The sequence below is a fragment of the Leuciscus leuciscus genome (genome assembly GCF_965113295.1).
Source record: "Leuciscus leuciscus genome assembly, chromosome: 17".
In the NCBI taxonomy this organism is placed as follows: Eukaryota; Metazoa; Chordata; class Actinopteri; order Cypriniformes; family Leuciscidae; genus Leuciscus; species Leuciscus leuciscus.
This window is the reverse complement of record NC_138741.1, coordinates 28,404,522-28,432,180: the sequence shown is the minus strand read 5'-3', so window position 1 is coordinate 28,432,180 and position 27,659 is coordinate 28,404,522. Positions and strand designations below refer to the sequence as shown.

At 36.9% G+C, this 27,659-nt stretch overlaps 2 protein-coding genes across 2 annotated transcripts; both read left to right on the top strand.

Annotated features, from left to right (window-relative positions):
* The first annotated feature begins 3,836 nt into the window (after positions 1-3,836).
* Positions 3,837-16,355, top strand: afg1la (AFG1 like ATPase a). Its single transcript, XM_082142783.1, has 13 exons — positions 3,837-3,990; positions 6,209-6,426; positions 6,532-6,583; positions 6,699-6,800; positions 7,207-7,337; positions 7,487-7,586; positions 8,754-8,812; positions 9,001-9,083; positions 11,508-11,578; positions 11,824-11,924; positions 12,011-12,151; positions 12,230-12,346; positions 15,878-16,355. The coding sequence occupies exons 1-13, from the start codon at positions 3,882-3,884 to the stop codon at positions 16,004-16,006; spliced, it is 1,413 nt and encodes a 470-aa protein (XP_081998909.1). The 5' UTR covers positions 3,837-3,881; the 3' UTR covers positions 16,007-16,355.
* Positions 16,356-17,455: 1,100 nt separating this feature from the next.
* foxo3a (forkhead box O3A) lies at positions 17,456-27,485 on the top strand. The gene is made up of 2 exons (XM_082142652.1): positions 17,456-19,040; positions 23,769-27,485. Exons 1-2 carry the CDS (start codon positions 18,468-18,470, stop codon positions 25,128-25,130), a joined length of 1,935 nt encoding a protein of 644 aa, XP_081998778.1. The 5' UTR covers positions 17,456-18,467; the 3' UTR covers positions 25,131-27,485.
* The last annotated feature ends 174 nt before the right edge of the window (positions 27,486-27,659 follow it).

Here is a 27,659-nt window from a genome sequence, read left to right as displayed (position 1 = left end):
AGAGAGAGAGAGAGAGAGAGAGAGAGAGAGAGAGAGAGAGAGAGAGAGAGAGAGAGAGAGAGAGAGAGAGATTTCTAGTGCTGAAGTTGACAGAGATTGTGACAGTGCAAAAAAGTTGTCCACGATTTGCTCAATAACTAGTTTTGTTGATCAAAACGTTTTGTTGATTAAAACAGATGAGCTGATCTCAGTGAAATTGTCAAACTCTTAACAACTTCTAAACATTATTTTATCGTGTGAGCCTTCACATGCAAAATGATCCATTCACAATCTGTCAGACATGCTTGTATATTCCATAAATATCTGACATAATGTTTGTAATGTCTGCTAAATTGGCAAATGACCTGCCATTGTAATAAAATAGGAATCATACCAATCTTAATTTGGAATTTGTGGTAACACTGGGGATACTTGGGGATATTTGGGGATATTTAATTTAATTAATCAATCAACAATACTATTGATCAGCATTACCAAACGTGGACGTTTTCCACTAGTCACAAACATTGATGTATTATTTTAATTTAATACTGTGAAGCTGCTTTGATACAATCTGTATTGTGAAAAGCGCTATATAAATAAACTTGACTTGACTTGACTTTACACTTTACAATAAGGTTCATTAGTTAACATTAGTTAACTTCATTAGTTAACATGAACTTTTAATGAACAATACTTCTCCAGCATTTATTAATCTTAGTTAAAATTAATTTCAACATTTACTAAGTTATGAAAATCAAAGGTTGTATTTGTCAACATTAGTTAATGCACTGTGAACTAATATGAACAAACAATGTTCATAAAACAGCTGTATTTTTATTAACTAACATTAACAAAGTTTAACTAATATAGTAGCAAATGGATTGCCTATTGTTAGTTCATGTTAGTTACAGTTTTTCTCAGTCACTTTGGTGCATTTCTCAGATCAGAAATGAAATTCTCAAAACTACTTGTTCAACCTCCACATCATCTAGTCACTTGTGCACATCTTAAAAGCAGTTTCTCATTCTTTTTGAACAAGTTTCGATTGCTTTGGTACATTCATGCAATTGATTATGTACAATTGTCTGCGGTTTCCTACATTATCATTTGCTAATGCCATGTTGCTCAAAATGTATTAAATAGTTCAATAGTCTTACCCCTCAAAACATCTAGTCATTAGTTCATCGTACAAGTCATTAAATGCAAAATGGTTGATCTAGTTGTCATAAACTGTCAAGCATATTTTCTACACATTTCTTGTAAATGTGCCAGGAATTGATTAATTGTGCAGGTGAATCTTGGCTTTCACCAATGAAGAGAATGTAGATCAACCAATGAGAAACCAGTTCTCTGAAATAACTAAAAGTTGCCTCTCATGAACCTTCGATTGGCAAGCATAAACAGTGCTGCATGCAAGAGCAAAGTTCTGCCTAAGGGGTCTTTCTTGTGTTTGCCTTTCTAATGTTGTATTTTCGCCTTTGTGCCCCTATTACTTTTTCTTTTCTATATCACAATAATATTGTAATGTTTTTGTTTGTTTTTTGCTTTGGTCAGACCACTAGGAAAAGTGTAACTGTGAATCCAATCCAGTCTCTTTCAATCAATAACTCACGTACAGTAGTGTGTAAATTTGTACTTTTGAAATGGATATATGGCATACAGAAGCGCAGCTTTGTACATTTCAATACAGTAACTGTCATCCAAACTGTTGCCATAGTTTACATCAGAACATCCCTCCAGAGTACACTGTTATATTGACAACATGACTAAGCAATCTGACTGTCTAATCCGTACACAATGACACAAGGACTTGTCATTCTGATGGCACTGACATGTTCATTGACACAGATATTTACTTTTGAGAGATGAACTAAAGATTTTGAGCAAGAGACTGGCTTTTGCAGGTAATCCATGGTGTTTGTACGAATTGTTTTAAGAAATGCATTTACTGTTTTGCAAATGTCGAGGATGATTCGAGAAATGTACCAAAGCGTAATACCAATGTAATACCAATGTAATACATTAACTAATGTTGACAAATAAAACCTTATTCTAAAGTGTTACCGAATTTGCCACCAGCACAATCAGTATACCATTTTTGATTATGGAGGAACGTCACAACCCTAATAAGCATCTGCTACAGTACTGTAATACATTTGTATTTATACAGTACATTTATTTGGGGGTTTTAAAAATGGGTCACATATAAAATGAAAATTCAGACAGACAGACATAGATAAATGGATAAATGACAGACAGACAGACAGACAGACAGACAGATAGATAGATAGATAGATAGATAGATAGATAGATAGATAGATAGATAGATAGATAGATAGATAGATAGATAGATAGATAGATAGATAGATAGATAGATATAATTAAATGGGTTTTGGTGATCAAATGTGGCCAAACAAACAGTGAGATAAATATTGAATATGTAATATGTTCATTTTTATAAACAAGCTTTTCTTACAATTGCATTTTTAGACTCTCATTAACTCTAATTTACATCATGGCAGTTAATTATAATTACCTAGTCGAGCTGCTGCCTGTGACATGTGTATTATTCGTCAGTACCCCCCCCACTCCCCCAACATGCATAGATCTATAGAACCCGGATTCATACAGGCTTCAGTCGTCTCTCTAGACTAAAGCATTGAGTGAAGGGGAAGACAAGTGATTTTGCCATGGATACAAACACATAAACATCCATCTCCCTCACGGCTTTCAGCATGCTCCTGCATTAAGTAGCTACGGACACTGGCTCTTTGAGAATGAAAGCACAGCTAAAACAATCTTCTCACCTTATCTTCCAGTCAAGGGCAAAGTAGGTGAGAATATGTCAAAAAAAGATGAAGATGCATGCAAAAAGTGAAGGAGGAGACCTTTAGTAGAGTTCATCCACAGTAAGCTAAGCGAATGGCAACGCATGTCATGAAGCCAGAGCGTGTGTTACAGTGTGGATGATGCGGCACAGTCGCGGGCCTTCAGGCTCCAGGAGCTCAGTGGTTGTCATGGCAACAGGCATCCAGATCCTGGGCTGCTTCCCATCACATGTTCATAAAACATTCTTCCGTAAAGATAATATAATGCCAGAGGTGGATGGGGTGATGGGATTATAGGCTGCTGGCTGTCATTATACATACGTCAACATTAACTGTATTATTCAATGAGAGCATCTCATTATGAAATCCTTCCAAAACATGCAAGATTTTACACGGACACACACACATCATACTAACATGGCTATTGTTTTATTTAATAAAAAAAGAGAAGAAACAGCACTGCATTGAAAAAATTAAGAAATCAAGAAAAAATTTAACGTAAGGAACGTAAAAGTACAAATTACAAACAAGGTAGGAAGCCTCAATCAGTGAAAAAGATTAAGAAATGTGTTACTTGTTATTATTTATGAGTATTGAAGAGAGTTTGTGGTAGCCAATCTTTACTCTTTTTTTTTTTAATACAATATTGTTCAGAGAGTAATTATGTTTTTCAGTGAACAATAACATATACACCTAGGGGATGTGAATAACATAGGCATAACAAAATGTGAAAATCTCGTTAAGTAGCCTAGCTAATGTTAACCACAGACTTTATTTTACTTAACCTTTAAAAACACATGGAAAATGATTGAGGAAATGATCATTGATTCTCTTTCAGGTTTTTCCGGTCGTAATGTCTGCATTTAAATGCATGTGTAGCTTGACAGGGAAGGCCGTCTCAGCTTATGAATATAAATTAGGTAAATCTGACGTTGTTCGCTGGTGGAGCGGAAATGAGAGTCATGTCAAAAGTTAATTATTCATGAGTCGTACGGCCCCTTACACAAAGACCACGCCCATTCCCACTGTTCACAGCGCCCTCTCAATAAAGCTTCCGCAGTTTGAATCATCATGGCAGCCGGTGAAGCGCCCTTGGTGGCTCTTGGACTTCAGTTCTGTATGAAAAACAAGCTTCTGTCGAAGTCATCTTTGCCTAGTATTATCAGCTGTATTAGAAGAGGTAAGGGTTTTCTTGACAAGTGAATGACAGTAATGTTTTTATGATAAATGTCGTTATGTTGACTTTTGACACTGACAACCTGACAAGACAAGAACACCCAGTTTTTGATTTTAGATAAATAAGAGAAATGTAAATCTATGTATGTATGTATGTACAGTATGTATGTATGTTCAGTATGTATGTATGTATGTATGTATGTATGTATGTATGTATGTATGTTCAGTACAGTATGTATGTATGTATGTATGTTCAGTACAGTATGTATGTATGTATGTTCAGTACAGTATGTATGTATGTATGTATGTATGTTCAGTACAGTATGTATGTATGTATGTTCAGTACAGTATGTATGTATGTATGTTCAGTACAGTATGTATGTATGTTTGTTCAGTACAGTATGTATGTATGTATGTATGTTCAGTACAGTATGTATGTATGTATGTATGTATGTTCAGTACAGTATGTATGTATGTATGTTCAGTACAGTATGTATGTATGTTTGTTCAGTACAGTATGTATGTATGTATGTATGTTCAGTACAGTATGTATGTATGTATGTATGTATGTATGTTCAGTACAGTATGTATGTATGTATGTTCAGTACAGTATGTATGTATGTTTGTTCAGTACAGTATGTATGTATGTATGTATGTTCAGTACAGTATGTATGTATACTGTATGTATAGTATATATGTATGTATGTGTGTACAGTATGTGTATGTGTCACACACACACACACACACACACACACACACACACACACACACACACACACACATATATATATATATATATATATATATATATATACACAGTACAGGCCAAAAGTTTGGAAACATTACTATTTTTAATGTTTTTGAAAGAAGTTTCTTCTGCTCATCAAGCCTGCATTTATTTGATTTGATATTCAATTTATTATACTTTAAATTATCATTTATTTCTGTGATGCAAAGCTGAATTTTCAGGATCATTAGCCTACTCCAGTCTTCAGTGTCACATGTGACATCCAGTCTATCACATGATCCTTTAGAAATCATTCTAATATTCTGATTTATTATGAGTGTTGGAAACAGTTCTGCTGCCTAATATATTTGATGAATAAAAGGTTCAAAAGAACTGCATTTATTCAAAATAAAAAAATATTTTCTAATAATATAAATCTTCTTTACTATCACTTTTTATCAATTTAACACATCCTTGCTGAATAAAAGTATTGATTTATTTATTTTAAAAAAAATAAAAAATAAAAATTTCCTGACCCCAAATTACTGACCAGTAGTGTATATTGTTGTTACAAAAGATTTCTATTTTTAAAACATTTGCTTCTTTTTTTCTTCATCAAAGTATCCTAAAAAAGTATCACAGGTTATGAAAAAATATTAAGCAGCAGAACTGTTTCCAACTTTGATAATAAATCATCATATTAGAATGATTTCTAAAGGATCATGTGATAGACTGGAGTAATGATCCTGAAAATTCAGCTTTGCATCACAGAAATACATGATAATTTAAAGTATAATAAATTGAAAACCAATTATTTTAAATTGTAATAATATATCACAATATTACTTTTTTTTTCTGTATTTTTGATCAAACAAATGCAGGCTTGATGAGCAGAAGAAACTTCTTTCAAAAACATTAAAAATAGTAATGTTTCCAAACTTTTGGCCTGTACTACATATATATATATATGTATATATATATATACGCCATGTTGTCAGGCTTTTTATGTTTCTCAGGGTATGTTTATTACATTTAAATCACGTTTGACAACTTGCTCCAAACCAGACATTTTTATAATACTCTTATCTTGAGGAAGTAGTCTTGAACTTCATTTGTATGTAGTTGAACTTGACTCTTGTCTTTAATATGTGTCAGTGTGGTTTTTTTGTTGGTGTGTTTATGCATTTTGTACTGAAATTATTATAATAATATAATTTTAGTTTGTTGAACAGAATTCGCATAAATTACAGTTTTAAAAAATGTAAACTCTTGAAAATTTTAACTCTTGATTCAAAACCTTGTAGTTAATGAGATATATCCTTCTTGACAACTAGCCCCTGGTCTCTCCTAAAACTGATGTTAAATAAGAAGAAAGTTGACAGTGTTCCTTCAATATTTACATATAACCAAGAGAAATAGACATGTTGCAGTCATGCAGATCAACGCATGCACTCTTGTTTAACTCAATCTCATGTAACACTTTTCTATCCTGAAGGGCTTGCCACAAGTGTCCTGTCTCAGACCGTTGAAGAGCCCAGCGCCACGACCTCTCGAAGCAACAGTTTTGGCGGACCCTTGGAACATTACAACAGTCTTATTCGAGATGGACAGTTACGAGAAGATCTGCAGCAAAGGGCTGTTATGGAAAAACTGGAACAGATGCGAAAGAATCTTCGAGGGTACAGCAATGACCGCTCATCGTTTTTTTCAAAGGTAAACTGGCCTAAATCCGCCGACATATACCCTGCAGATTCTGTGAAAGTGTTTTTTAACTAATTCTAACTTATACTGTATATGTTTTTGATTCTTTTGCAACAGTTCTTCTCCCAGAGAAAGCCACCAAAAGGTTATTACATATATGGAGACGTTGGTAAGTTTTGCAAAGTTATGTCGTGGCTGGCCTGTCACATAGTGTCAGATAAACTTTATTGTACTGGAAATAAATTGCTCAGTTCTGATATCAGTATGAATTTCCTAATTTACAGGCACAGGAAAAACTATGGTTATGGATATGTTTTATAATCATGTAGAGACAGAGAAGAAAAAAAGGGTCCATTTTCATGGATTTATGTTGGATGTACATAAACGTAAGTTTGTTATGACTGTTCTTTTTAAGTTTAGTTTTTAATAAGATTCTTTAGACTTTTAATATACCTGTACTCATGTTTGTGCACTGATAATTCTGGTTATTTTATATTCATTTATTTATTTATTGTTTTTACTATAACTTTATTTAATACATTATTTATGACTACCCCATAACATTTGGCATTTATTAAACTCCCAGCGCAACATATTCTAATTATCATATATTATTTTTTAAACAGAAGCCAGAAATTGATACAAGGTCCATCATTTAATATATATATAAAAATATTTGAGGGACTGAAATATTCCTGGAGCCCAAAAATGACCCATGTATGATTAAACTGATGCCAAAATAGTAAAGTTCCCATTATCTGCTCTCACTCAGATAGAGTCATGTTTATGTAGGAATCCATCGGCTCAAGCAAAGTTTACCCAAAAGAAAAGTGGGTAAAATGGCAAAGGCGTACGATCCTATTGCTCCGGTTGCAGAAGAAATCAGTGAGGAAGCCTGCCTTCTGTGTTTTGATGAGTTTCAGGTGAATGTTTCACTTTGTAATTGTATCGTTGCAATCTAATCAAGCTTTGTGATCGCTTCAGTGTGCTGAGATCTTCCTAAGTTATCAGAGAATTCAGAGAATAAACAGTATTGATTTTTAAGGTTTCTTTTGCTTTCTCTGTTCATTAGGTCACTGACATCGCAGATGCCATGATCCTTAAGCAGCTCTTTGAGAACCTCTTCCTTAAAGGGGTTGTTGTTGTTGCCACGTCCAACCGGCCTCCTGACGGTATGAAGCAAATAATCAAGAGTCAAAATATTGATATGTTGTCACTGGAGTGTATGTAGGTGTTATACACTTTCATTCGGGTGTATGGGTGACTTGTACTAATCAAGACTCTTTGGAAAGCCTATTATCATTTCTTCAGTGTGTTGCGTTTGCAAGTTTGATTTATGAACCACCAATAGCTATGTTTCCATTTACCTATTTTATGCGAATTTTGGGATATTGCATAAAAAAACCGTCTGGAAATGCCAAGATGTGGTAAAAACACATATGCACTCAATTGAGGCAGATACATTTTTTTTATCCGATGAGAATACATACATATAAACTACAATTAAAAACACATTTACCAAATAAATCCCTTTAGGTGCAACAAAAAAATTCACTGACTTTTTTTTGGACAACAGGACTAACCAGCGGATCAGTTTCATCACACAGCATTTCAAATGTTGGTTTGGTCACTCTGAAATGCCTGAGCCAAAGTCTGGCATCAAAATGATTTGGTATAATTACCTCTCAGAACTGTCTGTTCCCAAACATCAGGCATCTGAACGCAAGATAAATTGACATTGCCTTTCGTCTGTGTGCTCTGAGGCCCAATTCATTTATGATGTACTGTAGGAAAAAAAACAAAAAACACAGTGGCTTCCGCGATTGAAGTGAAGGGAAAGTTTGGCAACCTATACTTGGAATTTGTCCTCTGCATTTAACCCATCACACATTAGGTGTAGTGAACACACACACTGCAAGCCGTGGACACACACACCCAGAGCAGTGGACAGACATTTTTGCTGAAGCGCCCGGGGAGCGATTGGGGGTTAGGTGTCTTGCTCAAGAGCACCTCAGTCGTTTCCTGCCAGTATTTAGAATCGAACCTGCGACCTTCGGGTTACAAGTCCGACTATCTAACCATTAGGCCAAAACTTCCATTTTTAATAAAGACATTTTGCACGAATTTCCCTGGAAGTGACTATTTCCTTCAAGAGAATACATCAACTGTGCTTTATTCGCAAATATTTTATACTATATTACAATTTTGCACATAAGTTAAATTCGTAACTTTAGATGGAAACATAGCTAGTGACTGTCCTAGCATCACAGAAGTGCAGTTTTCTTTCTGCTTACCTTCCAAATTCCAGTTTTTACTGAGAACAATATCTTGTTTTACAGATCTGTACAAAAACGGATTGCAGAGGGTGAACTTTGTGCCATTCATAGCTGTGCTAAAGGTAAGCACTTCAGCACTGTTTATTATCTAATACATTTAGCGCAGTGTTCATTGCTCTTACTTGCTGTACTTGATGCCCTTGTTGAACTTATGGTAATATAATCAGAAAAATGATAATGCCTGTTGATTTTTGTTCTTTTCTGTTGGAAGTACTGCATGTAATTCACTGATTAAATGTCTTTTAAACAGGAGTATTGCCAAACACTACGCTTGGATTCTGGAATAGATTATCGGAGAAGAAATTGCCCTGCAGCCGGGAAACTCGTCTATCTGTGAGTAAATGCATTATGTTGTACAAAATGAGATGTTACCGCATTAGTTTAGAGCAGTTTAGTTATGCAAATTGACTCATTCTTTAAACACAGACAAGCATCTTTAAATTGATTCCTGAAGTATTTAAAGCTGTGTAATAAAGTGTAATTTCTGCGCCACTAACATTACCAAACAGGGTTTCAAAAATCATCATAGTCTTCAACAGGGTTTCCGCGGGGTTGTAAAAGGTAGTAAAAGGTAGTAAATTAAATTATGCCAAATTAAGGCCAGTAAAAAGTAGTAAAAAGTAGTAAACGTCATCTGACGAGGTAGTAAATTTTCCGGTTAGATTTTCCGTTTGGCGAGTAAATCTCAAAAGGCTATCCGCCACACTGGCGGGTGAATGTTCATCATTCCAAAATAGTAATAAAAAAATATTACAATTGCCTTTTGTAATGTTATGATGCCTGGAAATTAGTTAAAATCTCCTGCGAATCTAGAGCGAGCGAGCGAGCGAGCAAAAGCGCGCATGCAAACCGTGTAGCGAGCGCACGGCAGAGAGGGAGAGACCTTGCGTGTGTGTGTGTGTGTGTGTGTGTGTGTCTCTCTCTCTCTCTCTCTCTCTCTCTCTCTCTCTCTCTCTCATGCAGTGGTGACGCGTTCATATAAACGGCACCTAACGCTGTAAAAAAAAATATTATGACATTTTAATTGTTTATTAATAAACAAGTGTTTCTGTGTCAGCTGCAAAGATGAAGTTGACACTGACTCGCGATCTTCGCAGTAGTGAACGCGCCGGAGAAAAATGCATTTCTTACGGATTAGCCTATAGCCTACTTTTATTTAGTTTTGAATGGTTCTGTTTAAAAGTAGAAATGTCAAGCTTTCTGTAGATAATAGATATAGGATATTTCTAATTTGTTTAGGTCTGTGAGGCGAGTAGCCTAGGCTACCTATACGCTGAGTTTCGGGTAATGTCTGAACGTGTTGTGATTATACAAAATAATGAAACATGGATTAAAATTAAGATAAAATTAATACAAAACGAAATTCGTTTCAAAGAGAGGCTTTGTGTTTTCTGTTTGATGTCTCTGTGAAAGTTTTAAAAGCATCCTTAATGGAGAACGAACGGTTAGGCTACATAACATGTTTTTTTCCTCAAATGCAAACACGAAATAAAAGACAAAATACTTTTTAACAAGACAATTTTGGGGGAAAAAATATGTATTTATAGCTTTTGAAAAAAAATCTGGATGGATTAATAGCGTTTTGGAAAAAAATCTGGATGGATTTATAGCGTTTTGAAAAAAAAAAAAATCTGGATAGATTAATAGCGTTTTGGAAAAAAATATGGATGGATTAATAGCGTTTTGAAAAAAAATATGGATGGATTTATAGCGTTTTGGAAAAAAATATGGATGGATTTATAGCGTTTTGGCAAAAAATATGGATGGATTTATAGCGTTTTGGAAAAAAATATGGATGGATTTATAGCGTTTTATAGCCAGGTTGTAAAAATACAGTATTGTGTCAATATGTCACCTCTAGTGTGTGGCCCGGCCCTTTGTTTATTTTTCTGTATTTGGCCCTCACTAAAAAAAGTTGTGAGTTGGACAGTGCTTGGCTTGTGTCTAGTGTTGAAGTTATTTGTTTATTAATGAAATACTGTTATTATAGTGTACAATTGCACTTTATTATTACACATTGTGTAGCTGTTCATTCTAAAGGTCCAGTCTGTGTTCTAATTTTTATGTAATTGTTACTCTTTGACATATTGAGTAAATCCTATGGACCAAGGCCTGTTGTGATATCTTGATTAATCCAAGTCCTATGGTAGAGTTCCCTCTTACTTGAATGTAGCTCACTCACTTGCCCTAACACACATGCACACTCACATACACCTACAGAACCTCTCCTGACTTTCTCTTTCTCGCTCTCTCTGGTTCTCTATCTCTCCCTCCCAGTGTTGAAATTAAGTTATAATTGCCTCATTAAATTGTGATTAAATATGTTATTAATTCATTTTGGAAAGATATTTCATGTCTTTACTTGTCACTTTACTTAACACTGCTACAGTTGAAGTTTGAAGCCGTGTTGGTAGTAAAAATATTGTGATGGTAGTAAAATAGGTAGTAAAAAGGTAGTAAATTCAATTTAAGAATCTCTGTATAAACCCTGTTCAAACAATCCAAACTTGCAACATTATATGAGACAGTGTTACTTTGGCCAGTCAGGAAGCGCCACTTTTCGAATATCCTCATATGAATTGCATCCTTATATTAGTCTCTTTATATTAAGATGCAATAGGAATAAGTATTTAACATCCAAAACATGACATGCTTCTGCCTGAACAGTGAGTATTAGCCCTTTGACTAAGTATCTGTGAATAAACAAAGTTGTATTATGAAGTGATGAATTATTTATCAAATATTTTTTTTATTTAGTTCCAGTGAACCCGATGTTGATGCAACACTCGACAAGCTGTTTGATGAGATGGCCTTTAAACAGAATGACAGTAAGTTGGTTGCTGATGTGGTCTCTGAAGAACACAAAACAGTCTTGTTTAAGTAGCTGATGGTGGATCAGTAAAAACACTATCAAAAGAATTTCTAATGACAGACCATTAGATGTCATAGTTCTACAGATGAGAATGTGAGTTGCCATTATATGTTTCAAAGTAATTGCATCCCAAAAAAAATGTACCAGCCATGAAACTTTTTGTTATGCATATTTGATTCAGGTTCATTTTGTTTATCACAGTTACCCGACCCAGATCTATAAAGGTACATGGAAGGATACTGACGCTTGACAAAGCATGTGGGACCATAGCAGACTGCACCTTTGAGGAGCTGTGTGACCGGGTAAGCTTGTGTTTTCCATGCCAAATCACATTCAGTCATTAAAATGAACTAGAATCGGTGAGTCTTGTGTTGTTTTTAACTCTTAGCCTATAGGAGCCAGTGACTACCTGGAGATGTCTGCTGTGTTTGACACAGTTTTCATCCGAAACATTCCTCTGCTTACTTTGAACAAGAAGACGCAGGCCAGACGTTTCATAACTCTCATTGACGCACTATATGAGCACAAGGTAAGTCGTGAAACACTTGTGATTTTTGTTGGAAGGTCTTGAAGGAACCTCTGATGGTTTGGTGGAATATCTCCACAGGTTCGTGTGGTGCTTCTGGCAGAAGCTCCATTAGATGAGCTGTTTGTTTGTGAACATCACGAAGATCATGATCATCACGACACTCATGTTTTATTGGATGACCTGGGCATTTCAAGGGTAATTTACAAAAACATTTTTGCAAGCTAAATTTTGCCATTAGAATTTTATTATTAATTAAATTGTATCTTTATATATATATATACTGTATATCTCTACACACAGTTGCAGTCAAAATTATTCAACCCCCAGAGACTGTAATAATTTACAAATGTTGGCTTTTCTAAAGATACAGAGTTTTAAAAACAAAATTGTATCTGTAAGTTTAGTGGCAGATTAAGTGATAATGTCAATATATAATGTAATGCTTTTGAGTTATAGGATTTTTTTGTAATACAACTATGTCATAATTATTCAACGCTGCTGTTTTTAAGTTACTTATTTGTATGCTATAGTACAAAATTGTGTTAAAGCATAAATAAATCCTTGGAAACTCTAAAACAAAACTGAATTAGCTCGTGCTGTTACACACACATATATATATATATTTATTATTTAGCCCATGCATGTGCTAAAGTTCAGTAGAAAATATGGCCAAGTCAAAAGAGCTGTCACTGAAGTTATAGAGAACAAATTGTTTTATTACATTAGAAAGTCTGTGGCTACAAGATTTCCAAAACACTAAAAGTTCCTTGAGACTCAGCTGGCAGCCTTATTCATAAGTTTAATATTTGTTGTACCAGAAAATCTTTGAGGGTGTTGAAGAAAATGCACAATATTATTAAAGGGAATAAAATGTTTGATCAGAGCAACTGAGAAAAAGCCTCAATTTACTATCAAGACTTGCAAGATGACCTCATGAAAGGAGGAAGAAACATTTCAGGGCATAAGAAGAGCTCTAGACAAGCACGACCTTCATGTTGGGACATCTTGCCAAATGCCACTCTTGACCAAGAAGAACATAAAAAGACAACTTGAATATCCTAAAATTCATTTGTATTGACCTGTGGAATTCTGGAAGAATGTTTTATGGAGTGATGTGACGAAACTGGAACTTTTTGGACCCATGGATCAGAGGATATAAGCAGAAGAACATCATCTCTGTGGTCAAACATGGAGGCGGTCCAGTCTTGTTATGGGGAGCTTTGCTGTTGCAGGAAGTGGAAATCTTGACTGTATGAAGGACATCGTGAATTCTTTGAAGCACTAGCGGCGCCAGGATTTTGATTGTAGGTGGGCCTCCAGAAAACTGGATGGGCCAGTTAAAATAAGGCAAAAAAAAACAAAAAAAAAACGGGTTCCCCTTCATCTCCGTTTCAGCGCTTTTCTGGGCACTGAGGACAGCGACTCAGTAGCCTAACAGTTACCTGAATTGAATGGGTAATTAGCATAGGTAAAAAAAAGAAAAGAAAACTTAAACAGGAATTTTTGTTGCTTTTTTAATACAATTACAATTTCATTTAATTTATTGTTTAGTAAAATTATAGGCCTATTATTTTTAGTTTATTAACAGCAACAACAGCTGTAAAGATGAAGTTGACGATCGCCATATCTCCGTAGTGAACGCGCCTATAGAGAGAAATGCACATCATGGATTACATCTCTGATTATGTAGCCTATTTCCTTTCGTTTTAAATTGTTAAAAAGACATTTCAAGCTTTCTTAAGATATATTTCATGTCTGTGAGGCCTACGCTGAGTTTCGTTAAGTTAGGAGGAGAATGAGATGCGCTCCAGTTCACAAGCGGACGCCTCCATGATGGCCTATATCGTCTGCTATATTTGCTTCTTGGTTCCAGGCAATTGGTTGATTTTTTATTTTATTTAAAATTAAGATACAATTTATACAAAACGAAATTCACTTAAAAAAAGTCTTTCTACAAAATAAAACTTAATTAAGTGGTCAAAATCATGTCTGACCCACGCCATGTCTCTCGATATATTGCGCATCCTATCTTACTCGTGCGGTTCAATTTTCATAATCAACATAGATGAAAAAATAACATTATAATATTTTAACAAATATGAAACTAAATGAGCTTATTTAATGGCTACAACACGTATAGTAGACCTACAGACTCTCTATTTGTACAAATTGCTGCACATTCATTTTATTCTGAATTTTGCACACATAAGTTGAAAGTCATTTGTTTGTGCATAGCAAAACATATCTGCAACATTTATCAAGTTCACTGATAATTATGCGTGCATTTATTAATTATTATCTTAATGAATAATGAAACAAGGACGAAGCATGTAAACTGCATTGTTTGTTTAGAATGGAATGGATCGCAAATAGATCCGAACGAAGAAACGTACAAAACCATAGTAGAAAATGGGTGGGTCCAGACCTAAAATGGGTGGGCCCAGGCCCACCCGGGCCCAATGGTAGCGCCGCGGCTGCTTTGAAGTATCAAGCCATTTTGGCAAAGATGGTGATGCCTTCGGTGCAGAGACTGAAGCTTGATGATCAATGGACTTTCCTGCAGGACAGCCATCCGTATACATCCAAATCTACTTAAGCTTGGTTCAGGGATCAGTCGTAAGATGTTCTTGAGTGTGGCCTCTACAGTCTTCAGATTTAAATCTGAATTTGAAGAAAGCAGTGGTAACGTGAAAACCAAAGATTATCAGTGATCTGGAAGCTTTTTCAAGCGAGGAATGGGCCAAGATTGCAGTAGAGACGTGACAGAAGCTTCTAAGCACTTACTGGCAGCGTTTATTGGCGGTTATAAAGAATAAAAGATTCTCCACAAAGTTTGAATTTTGGGGGTTGAATAATTTTGAACACAAATGTTTCTTTGTTCTTACGTTCTTTACTTTACGTTCTCAAGAGTCACTCATGTGTATTAATAAAATGTATATAATAGTTTACTGAATCAGCCTTTGTTGAATTGTTTTCATAAAATGTAGTTCTTGGCAGCAAAATGTCTTGCAGGTCAAGGGCATTGAATAATTTTGAATGCTACAGTATTTCATTTTAATTTGCTGCTCAAGAAACATTTCCTCTTATTATTTATCAATGTCAAAAACAGTTGTGTGGCTAAATATTTTTATGTATTTTTACCGTAAAACATTATTTTCAGGATCCTTTGATGAACCGAAAGTTCAAAAGCAACAGCATTTATTAAATAGAAATCTTTTGCAATGTTAAAAATGTCTTTACTGTCACTCTTGATTAATTTAACACATCCTTGCCGAACAAAAGTATTCGTTTATTTAAAAGAAAAATCTTACTGACCCTAGTAAAATATGGTCATGTTTTGACCAAATTCCATCCCATGAACTATAAATAGCCCAATAACTATAATATAGTATTAGAACTTATATTCTATTTGCTAAAATAAAATTAGGCCTATTTTCGCTAACCCACACCATTTGTTTCATTAATGTAATCAAAAATATCTCATACAATACAGCAGTATTTTAATGGTAAAATATCTAAACATCATGTTACTGCATGTAATTTTATGCTAATGACACGGTTGAGAATGTTCAGATTCGTTACGGTTGGTGGCGTGTGATTAATTGTCATTAAAATGTCACTGCATGAACCTACAAACGGTAGACTAGACTTTAGAAACAGATATTTGAACTTTGCTGTGTAGTTGATCTCTTCACATTGATTTGATTATCTCTTTTAATGTGTCAGGATTCAGGCAGCTCGCTGGCGATCTTCACAGGAGAGGAGGAGGTGTTCGCCTTCCAGAGGACGCTCTCTCGACTCACTGAGATGCAAACAGAGGAGTACTGGGTTGCAGGAGAGCGGAGCTCTAAGTAGCTTTTATCATTACTAACTCCATATACAGCAGCCATCTCAGCTATCATAAGACTCAGCCTCTCGTGAGGTCTTGGGATCAACTCCATTTTGATTTGGTGAGGATTGTATTTTAATCAGAACTGTATGGTATAATGCTGCACTTTATAAACGCACATGCAAAAATTAACGTGACACTTGAAAGATGGGCAGGTTTGTTGGAGCAATCTGGATGCAAATCTTCCAAAGATATGTTTAAAATCAGCCTGCCTTTCTGGTTTGTAAAATGTTTTATTGACAACCTATATTGTCAGATTATTGATATGCAACCTATTTAAGATTAATGCTTGCATTAAAATTATTTTAACTTTTATTGATGTCTGATTGTTTTGAAGCTTTCTATTGTGCTTCTGTTTCAGTTATGTGTATGAATTTGGTTAATTCATTATTGTTAGTGTCCGTAATAGAAGATTAGTCATGTATATTTAGGTGTAAGGAAGGAGACATGGCATCTTAGACCTTTGCTCTGCAGTCCTGAGAGATTCATTTATTCATTGGTGATGCTTTGCTAAGCCAAGCTCATACTTATAATTTGGGGTTTGTTCAAATCCATAATTCTAAGTTTTTCATTTTGGTGTTTATCGTATCTGTGCAACACATCGTGCATGAATGATACCTCGAATTGTGTAGCTTGTTGATGAGAAGTGTGCTATTACTATCTTTTGTGATCACTCATGCCTGCTACAGACTGTGTGTGATTTCATTACAAATCACACTGTACAACATGGATCTAATAAGCTTGGGTACGACATGTATTAGACTGTACGATATATTATGTGACCTATGGAAGTCAAGTTAGTATAGAAGAATAAAACATCATCAGCATGCACTAGTGGTAAACAAATAGAGCAAGATGAATCGCACTTTGGCAATTGTGGTTTTTATGTGTGCTGAAAAAGAGGAGGAAGCAAAAAGAGAATATGGACTAGGGAAAAGAGGCCGACTTGGCTTGACAATTTTGCAAATGGAGCTTGAGGTAAGTAGTTTTAAGTTTTAGTTCCATGCCATGCTGATCAATGTGCCATTTCATGTTGCATTTTAATTGGCTAGTCAGTAGATGTAGGTCGCAGCATGTGTTTATATGTTTTATATCATGTAAATTTATGTGAGATAGACTAAAGAAAATTCTAAGATGATCTAAGATTTACCTTTCATTTCATCTGCTGTAATATGCTTATTTTAATTAAACACACACATACACACACACATGTATTTTATTTTTAAATATAAATGTTAATTTTTAAATATAAATGTATTTTGTTTTATATATATGTATATATATATATATATATATATATATATATATAATATAATATATATATATATATATATATATATATATATAATATGCATGCTCTTAATGGCCATAAAACAGGTTTCATTTTAAATGCACAATGTAATTTGTTTTTTCTTTTCTTTTGGTATAAAAATATGAGATTCTCTGCTTTTGTGGCAGGTTTTGAGATTCACCCAGTGGCATTTTCTTCAGAGGATGAACACATTTAGGGTTAGCATTCTATTGCAATGCTCTTAGCCTGTCTAGAAGCCATTTATTGGAGAGAGTGTATGAAATAAGAGCTCTTGTGATGGCATATCTGTGTAATGTGCAGATGACGTGCGTGGCAGTGGATTGTGAGCTTCAGCTCTGCTCTCCGGCCCTTTAAGAAGCAGTTCCTCTGCCTGGGTCCAGGGGGCGCATGATCTGTGTGTTACTGTTCTTTTCTTTAGTTTGCAGCGGAGCAGCAGCGCATTAGGGGCTTTGGTAGTGCTGGATCGCCCGGGTTGCGGGACGCAACGTCCTGCTCCGACATGGAACAGGGATCATGGAGGTTTATAGGGAAAAGCGGCGTGTTCGGTAGGACTTATTCGTGTTGATTTGCGGAGGGACGGATGTGGAGGTATGGCTTGATCATTTGAGGATACTTTCGCGAACGTACAGTCTTTCTGATCGCTTTAAATCAAAGATAATTTTTTTTTAAGACGGCAGCTGCGTTCTGAAACGAAGTATCTTTTACATCATGATGTAATGTTACAATGTAACACGTTCGCAGTGCGACGTCATGCAACAATGTAACAAATTCGAGCGTCCGCTCTGTTACAGTCTTTATGCTTTTTGAACCGCGGAAGCTTTATTAAACGAGCATTTTCGCTGGTTTATTTGTTGTCCTACGGACTCTTAAAACTAACCAAATCGAGCGAGATTCTCATACGAATCCGTCTATATGTTGTAAGCGGACATAATGCACTTGAACGCATTTGTAAATATTCCTAAACATCTCATAACATAAATTCGATTCTCGAAGTGTCCCGCATTGAAATGTGGACTCTAGAAGTGATCCATTAATGGCATGCACGAGGGCACGGCTGCCGTTGTGTTCAGAAAAGCCGTCCATTTATATCATTCATCTGAAGGAGTCGAGAAAATATGGCAGATGAGATAGATAAGCCCTCGGCTGTGGACGTGGACGTCGACATAGACCCTGATTTCGAGCCCCAAAAAAGGCCCAGGTCTTGCACCTGGCCTCTGCCCAGACCGGAGTCCAATGCTGGCAAAGCAGAACCAGGAGACGTGGGGATCATTCCCGAGGAAGAGGTGGATGAAAATGGCACTGATGATGCTTGTGCATCTGGTGACATTACAGGCGCATCAAAGCCCGTCAGTGTCACAGAAGGAAATGAGAGTTCTTCTGCTCTTGCCATAGAAACCAATGCTGCTCTCCGTGATAAAGGCACCTATGGCTCTCCTGTTTCTTCCCAGCATGCTCTGCCCTCCGCCTGCAGCGACTCCGGCATCAACGGTCTGATTCCTCAGCAGCCCAGAAAATCCTCTGCCCGCAGGAACGCCTGGGGAAACTATTCCTACGCAGACCTCATCACTCAAGCCATCGAGAGCACGCCTGAGAAGAGGCTGACATTGGCCCAGATTTATGATTGGATGGTCCGGAATGTGCCATATTTCAAGGACAAAGGTGACAGCAACAGCTCTGCGGGATGGAAGGTACGTCAGGTCAAAGAGACGGCTTGGCTTTTAACCTTGACTTGCTTATCAGGAGTGTTTATGTTTGTAATGTATTTGTAGCAGGCAGACTTTTGTAACAGTGCTTCATGGCCTTATAAAAACGATGCTTGTATTTTTACAGGGTGGTAAAATGGCACAGATGCTGGAAATGTGGACTACTAGTCATGTCATGTGTGGTTTGCTGATTAAGTGATGCTGCCTTCATGCCAAAGGGCGTAACAGCAGATACATTGAGAAAGGTGCCACTGATAAACAGGACCTTCTAAATGGCCTCTTGCCTTATCATTTCCAAGTATTGAAGCTTGATAACAAACATAGTAGTCATATAGCCAATATCTATAATATTACCAATAATCATTTATTGTATCATCAATATGATCGCACTTCCATGAATTGATTGTATATTATCTCTCTTTTTTTTTTTTTTTTTAGCGTTGGCATTTGCAACGCTCTCTTCTCTTGTCAATGTTTGATTTCAGGGATTAGCTTGGCCTGGAAAAACATGGAATCAAGTCTAATGAGTGCTCTTGGTATAGCTAGCTGCATTTGAATTAGAGAAAAACCTCAGGAAATCCCTGTGCAATCCCGCAGATGTAAGGCTGGTGAACTGCTGTTGTGCAGATATTACATTTTAGAAAGATGATTCGGCAGCTTCACAAACAAGCTATGCCAAATGCATTGTAAATGCTTGTTGTTTTTTATATGATTTTCATTGGCCTATAATATGCATCATTATTTGAATCAGTCTTGAGTCAAAGTTGTTTCATTTGAAATTTCACTGAAACCAATTCTGTCATTCTGTAGTCCATAGTAACATGTAAGTTAGTCAGCAAAACTGAATGTTTTTTTAAATCCTTTCAATTTGCTAAAGCATACATTTTGGTACTTAAAAGAAAAAAGGTCCGTTCTTCCTACCAATCAGATTTTAGGAACAGATAAAGCCATCCTGCAGAGTGTTTGCATCTGCCTGCCACTGAATGAGGAAAAAAGAGAAACCATAGGCATATCATCAGTGTCAGGGTTTCCATTGGCTGTTTGGTCCCCACCTCCACTTTCTATTGGCTCTCGGGTACAGCATAAGAAGCAATCAGCTGACTGGAAACTATGTAGGTCAGTGTGTAGCAACGTGTGAAGAGCTTTGGTGTTTGACTCTGAGATACAGCATTGTGTGTAAACTGGCAGCGCTCCAGTGCTGTTCTGAGTGGTGCTTTGCTCAAAAGGGACTGCATCATGGCTTTCAGATGATTTCAGCCCTTATTTTCATCCATTATAGTTATTCTGCATGGTCCTGTGTGGATTTAATTCAATAGAAAGCGGTACCACAGAATTTAAAAAGATGTTTTTCATTGCTAAATTTACAGTCTCTGACACTCTATTTAATGCAATGGCTCTCTTATAAGAGCATTTTATAAGCGGGTAAATCTGTTTATCTCGTGTGTTTCCCCTCAAATTCATGTTATCGTAATGCTGAGTAATGTTAAATATCAATATTAAGCACATTTTTCAGTGTAATGCTGAAAATGTGAGAGATTTCAATTATGAAGTGCTTTTGTTCAATTGTAATGCATCATGGTGGTATTTGCTCAACTGAATTTAACTTATTCTGATTTTGAGAGTGTTTTCCTCACATTGCAGTAATCAGGATAAAAATTGTTAATTGTCATTTGTCACAATGCAAAAATAGGCTTCATTTTTTGTTTGTGCATGAAATTTTCTTCTTTTGAGGTGAATTATGATATCTGCAATTTTATATATTTTTTTTATTTGTGTGATTTACTCTTTGGCTGCATAAAGTCACAGGGAAATATGGGGTTCTGGTGGCCTACAGGTTAATGATCAAGCCTCTTAATGCTGAACTTCCAGATTTAGTGCCCAATGGGGGTGAGCTGTGTCCGTTGCACTTGTGCCCTTATTCAAGTTGCTTAACCTTAAGATTATTGAGAAGAGCTGTAGCTGAATTTGCCATTTCGGGAGATGCTTTCCGTCCATCATTATAGTCAAAGCAGGTCAGAACAACACTACTTCATCTTGATTTCTTTTTGAAGCCTTAGATGAGAATTTTCAAGAACATTAGAATATTATAAACCTAGAATGTGCGTGAAATGCTTTTTGATTGCAACTGCAGAAAAAGCTAACATGGATAAAATAAACATTAAAACTGGTTTGATCACTGATTCAGTTTATCATTGAAGATACTGTTCTCATTGTAAGCCTAGTTTGTAATGATCTGTTTTGTAATCAATGTATGATTGTCAACAAACAATCTGATGCGTGTGTCTTAGATTAGATTCTCAATCCAATCAATTCAGTTAGCCAGCTTAACAAAGCAAAAAAGGAGAACTGCTTACGTACTTTACGAATGTGTTGGGATACATGTTGTTCTTAGAATAGGAAAAAGTTCTGTCACGGATTAAATCCAGTAATCCAGTAGGCTTGAAGCAAAGGCATTAATGGAAGTGTAGTGTCATTCAGTCTTTTGAGAAGTTCAAAGGTCAGTAAAGTGATGTTCACGGGACAATGTTGAGTAGAGAACAGCTTTCTTCAAGATGTATCAGGCACAGCATTGGTAAATTCTGGTTCAAAATTCTGAACCATTTTGTCAGACTGCTTGACTTCATCAAAAAGGAAACCCATTTCTCGCTTGTGAGTTTTATCACATCTCCTGATGCTGCATTATGGATTGCTGTACCTTCTGTGCTGCAGTCCACATTAATGCAGCTTCACTGCGCTGCACTCTTAAACTTTGTACATGATTGAGGAATTCTCTCTCTGCTTTCTCTGCACTGGAAAAATACATTGTTAGATGCGTAGCTTGAACTAGAATAATGTCATATTACTGTCTTGAGAAAATCTTGGTCAGCAAATGTTAAATTATCCACAGCTTTACATACAGTAGCAGGCTTTGTGTAGGGTGGTTTGTAAATGTCTATTCAGAGCTCTGAAATGTAACTACATTTTGTTAGTGATTGCACTGGAGTACCTGCAAAATTGCCTGTTTTCTCATACATGCATATGTGAAATGTCAAAAGCCGAACACTCAAAGTTACGCAGTTGAACTGCACAGCGCGGACCAATTATCTCGAAAGCCCAATGGACAGCACAGAGTGCGTTGATTTACTTGAAGTCTGGTCTTGACCGCACAGCCCAGACCAATTTGAAAAGTGTGAGAAATTCAAATGGGCAACCTCCCTTTTTCTGTTTTCTGTATTTTCTCTTGACTGGTGTCTCTTTGTTAAAAGTGAGAACTACAATTGAGAATTATTGTTACACGGTTTTCAGTCGTACACTGGTTACATCACTTGCCCACCGTGGCACCGCCCAACAACACCCCCCACCATTGTTATGATTTTTTTATAGCATAAAAATAATTTAGTTCAGTTGGAGAAAAGCATTTGCTCAATTTAGTGTGAACCGAACGAGTCTCGCAGCAAAGATCAGCAGCAGGAGTCACATTTCATTTATCAGCATGGTGAATGCTGTGCTTATTCGTTTTGTTAATAAAGCCGTCTTACTAGTTTTGTTAGTAAAAGTTCAGTTTAAAGGATTATTTCACTTGAGAATGAAAACATTTCTTTAGTCGAACAGAAATTAAGGTTTTTGAGGAAAACATTCCAGTTTTTTTTCTCAGACTTCAAGTAGACTTCAATGGGGTACCACGGTTTGAAGGTCCAAATTGCAGTTTTAATGCAGCTTCAAAGGGCTCTACAGGGTCCCAGCCGAGGAATAAGGGTTTTATCTGGCGAAACGAAGGATCATTTTCTTTAAAAAAAAATACATAAACATACATGCATACATGCATGCATACATAAAAAATACATATGCATGCATACATACATACATACATACATACATACATACATACATACTTTTTAACCACAAATGCTAGTCTTGCACGTTCACGACTTTACATTACTCTGCATTACGTAATCACGTTGGAAAGGTCAGGTGGTAACCTTATGTAGGTGGAAAATGTGGGGTAGGGTGAAAAACACTTTTTTTTTATTCTGACGTGAACTAATCCTTTAATATAAGCGAGTTTGTCATTGTACTGTTTTGTTGTGTTTTTCATTTAGAATAATAATGAACCCACCATTCAAGCAAATTTCGCTCCAAATTGCCGTTTATTTGAAAGTGTAAGTAAAATGCGCATGGCCACACTGGCATTCATAAGCGATTTAAAATCGAGGTGGAAAAGAGGGAAAAACTCCTATGTCCTTCCCCCTGTACCCATACCGGTATTACTGGTGTTGTCACACATTGATTACCATATGGAAACCACAAATGCCTAGTTGTTAATTCAACAGACACGATATACACAACAGCATTAACATGGAAATAAGGATTGATTGATTGAATTGATTTTATTTGTTTACTTACTAACTTGTGTAAACTCGTTGAAAGTAATTTGAGTTATGCTTTACATTTTTTTTAACAAAACACATGGACTCTATTGGTCTGAGGGGTCACATGACTCTTCAGTCTCTGAGTAAAGCAATCAAGTCAAAGTGGCATTGTTCCTTACTCAGCATTATGCACTATTGATTCCAAGATTATTTGGCCATTATCTAACATTAGGCCATTATTCTGCTTTTTAAAGGCCAATTGGTTAATGAATAAAGCTGAGGGATTTAAAGTAAGCTGTATATATGTATGTTTTAAGCATGTCTTATGATGCACAGCTCACCAGCTACTCTTCTCTTTTCACAGAACTCAATACGACATAACCTGTCACTCCACAGTCGCTTTGTCCGGGTCCAAAATGAAGGAACAGGAAAGAGTTCATGGTGGATGGTCAATCCTGATGGTGGAAAAGGGGGAAAAGCCCCACGGAGACGTGCAGTTTCCATGGACAACAGTAATAAGCTCATCAAGAGCGCCCGCGGCCGTGCCGCAAAGAAAAAGGCAGCTCTTCAGGCTACTCAGGACGGAAGCTCAGAGAGTTCCTCCAGCCTGTCCAAATGGACCGGCAGCCCGACCTCCCGCAGTAGCGACGAGCTCGACGCTTGGACAGATTTCCGTTCTCGCACTAATTCCAATGCCAGCACCCTAAGCGGACGCCTTTCTCCGATTCTGGCCAACCTCGAGATGGACGAAGTTCCTGACGACGACTCTCCCCTATCGCCCATGCTGTACTCCAGCCCTAGTAGTATGTCTCCATCCACCGGGCTGACCGAACTGCCCCGTCTAGCTGACCTTGCAGGAACCATGAACCTCAACGACGGCCTCTCCGATAACCTAATGGACGACCTTCTAGACAACATCAGCTTGACAGCTTCCCAGTCTCCAGGTCAAGATGAGAGTGGGGCCAACCTACAGGGAAGCCCTGTGTTTACCTTCAGCTGCTCTGGGAGCAGTCTGGCAATTCCCACTGGCAGCTATGGCACTAACTCCATGTTCAGCCCTCCGTCTGTCACCGCCCTGAGGCAGTCTCCAATGCAAACAATCCAGGAAAACAAGCAGGCTACGTTCTCCTGCGGTTCCCTCTTTAGCGAACAGAGTCTGCAGGACTTGCTCAGCTCCGAGTCCAACAGTCGCAGCGATGTCCTTCTTACCCAGTCTGACCCGCTTATGTCACAAGCCAGTGCCTCCCTTTCCTCCCAGAATGCCCGTCGCAGTGCGCTGTTGCTGCGTAATGATCCCATGATGTCCAACCAGGCTGGGCCTGGGGGACAAGCAGGGCTCAAGAAGGCGTCGCCATCTGGATGGCGGATGAACTGCAGCGAGTCAGAGTACCAAAGCTTGATGAAGCAACGTCTCCAACAGTCTCCCTTCAGAAGCACATCTATGCAGCTCAACTCCTCTGATTCGTTATTAGCAGGTCTCAATGGCAGCGTTTCTTCGGTTCAATTGGCATCTCAGGACCGATTCCCATCTGAATTGGATCTTGAGGCATTAAGTGGGAGTTTCGATTGCGACATGGACGCCATCACTCGCAACGATCTGATGGATGCCGATGGCCTGGAGTTCAGCTTCGATTCCCATCTTATCTCCTCTCAGAATGCTAACCTGACTTCAGAGAGCTTCTCCAGAACCAAACGAACCTCCTCCCAAAGCTGGGTTCCAGGTTGATCCGGCCAGGCCCAGGAATGTAGGGACGGACTGAACACCGCATTTGAGCCAACTGTCCACTGTAAAGCAACTGTACATTATGCTGTAGAAAAGCTATTTGACATCCATTGGAATCAGTTTGAGTTAACGTCAATGATTTTCCCAGTTGGTGTTGTAGTTTTGTGTTTTGTATTGTCATGATTGAGGCTGGTTTAATGGACGTTGTAAAGTGTTTCAACCAATTTAACCTTGAAGAGCTTGCAGGTTAATCTAATTGCCAGTTACTAGGTAATGAACTCTGCGGCTGGAATATGGTAGGTGTAGTATCGTAAACTAAAGGTTGTCTATATATGAAGACTTGAAGGTCAGTACTTCCCTTAGTCCATCTAGAATACAAAATCCCTGAATCCACCACTGTGTATGAGGGTGCCTACACACTAGAGAAAGCTCTTGCAAATGCATTTGAGAGTGTACCTGCGACTGGCATTGCAGTGAAAGTTAAAATATTCTCAACTTTTTGTCGTCACTTTGGCAAACCCTAACGATACGTTATCCCAATTGAAATCAAGTCTAATCTGTACTCTAGTCTGAAGGTGCCCTTAGTTTGTTGTAATTTATTGTAACCGTAATCAAGATGAATAGATTTCCAGTCCTCACATTGAAACAAACACTTGCCTTTTGCCAAACGTGTCCTCTACTGGACAATTGCAACAATGGCCTGTTTACAATACGAACTATTGAGAATGTTTTTCGTTGTCCGAAAAATGGCCATGAAAAATCTGTCTGATTCTCAGATTATTTTTCATAAAACTGAAAAGGGGAAGTTATTGTGTTTTTGTGAAACCAGTGAGCATAATGTATCCTTGACTCCTTTTATGGAAAAGTGAACTATGATATGATGATAAGCTATGTATTTAGTGTTCTGCTGTATGAAACTAGTTTGTCAGTGTTTCCCATGGATTTCCTAACAAAACCTGTGCATTTATCCTGCTCGAGTTCTTGAACACGAGCATCTCAATCACCCCTAAACCGCTTTCACTTCCGATGTCAACCATTTTAGAATAGATTATGAGCTATATATTTGTATTTTTGTATGTGTTCATACACTCACACACACAGGGCCTCATTCATGAAGTAATTGCTGTATAAATTATTTATAAAATCTGAGTAGTTGAACAATTTAGACATTTGGGAAATAAAATTGTGTTCATTAATTGATACTTTCAATTCGATTAGTGATAATGTGTGCATATACTGTGCAGTCTGTATACATGCATGCGACCATTTACGTTGCCTAAATCATAGATCTCTGTTGTACTTGTATTTCATAAATGAGGCCCATGGTGCATATGTGTATGTGCTGTACACTGAATATGTGTGCGTGTGTTTACACATAAATATTGGATTTATTCTAAACATAAGGTATATTAACAATTATAAATTTTGGAACGCTGATTAAGGACCACTAGATGTTTGTGTATTTGTAGCAGGAAAAAAATTAAGCTAAGAGCATTTGGTGCTAAGTGAAATTGTGTTGGGTCAGTTCATATGGCTGGCATGTTACTTTCTTAGCATTTATGTGTACATTTCTACACAATGGCTGGTGCTAGTAGAACGTGTCCATCAGTTGTTACGGCAGTGTGTTTGAAGCATCCTAACAGTTTTAAAATGAAAGGCAGCCACATTGTAGTATATGGATAAGCTATGTAAGAAAGCACCTACGTTGTACTGTATTTCACTGTTGATCTTGAACATGCCAGACAACCAAATTTGAGGCTGGTGAAAAATAATGCTATTACTATAAACTATTCAGTCTGATGAAATAGTAGTGCCATTCAGGGACAACTTGCAGTCGTTTTCAATAGTTGTAACCTAATGTTGTTTTAACATCACAGTCGAATGTACCTTTTGTTAAGGTCAGTTTCACACCCAGAATTTTCATAAGCCTCTTATAAGCAATGCTTTTTTATAATCTGCTTTTTATAATCAGCTGGAGTCACAGAATTTAAGATGACTATAAAAAGTTGATTGTGCTGTGTTTACCTTTGTTTACTTACTGTAATTTCACTTTGTGTAATCCGTTTCAGCGTCATCAAAAAGCTTTTAATTCTTGGTTTTCATATTCTTTGGGTAAGATCATCGTACTTCACGAAATAACTACTACAATTTGTATTCATTTTGAATTGTAATCTTTACGAAGGAATTAACATGAATTGTGAAGACGAAATCTGCGTGTGTAGCACCTCACACCACAGTTGGCCGTTAGTTAGCATCCACTCAATGTTTGCTTGACTTTACCTGTGTATTTCCATTTTGGATAATGTAAACAAGGTAGTGCAAGGCAAGGTGCATGTAAATAAAGCTTGTATTACACAATATATTTCTCCAGTCTTTATTTTAATATGTCATATCTGATCACTAGATATTTGCAGAAAAACATGCAATGTGCCCTAAAATTCTGAAGCCGCACAGTCTATTGAAAATGTGTGTACAATTTAATCTGTGTAACATTTTTGTTATTCCAAGTGAATGTATTAATTTAATCACAGC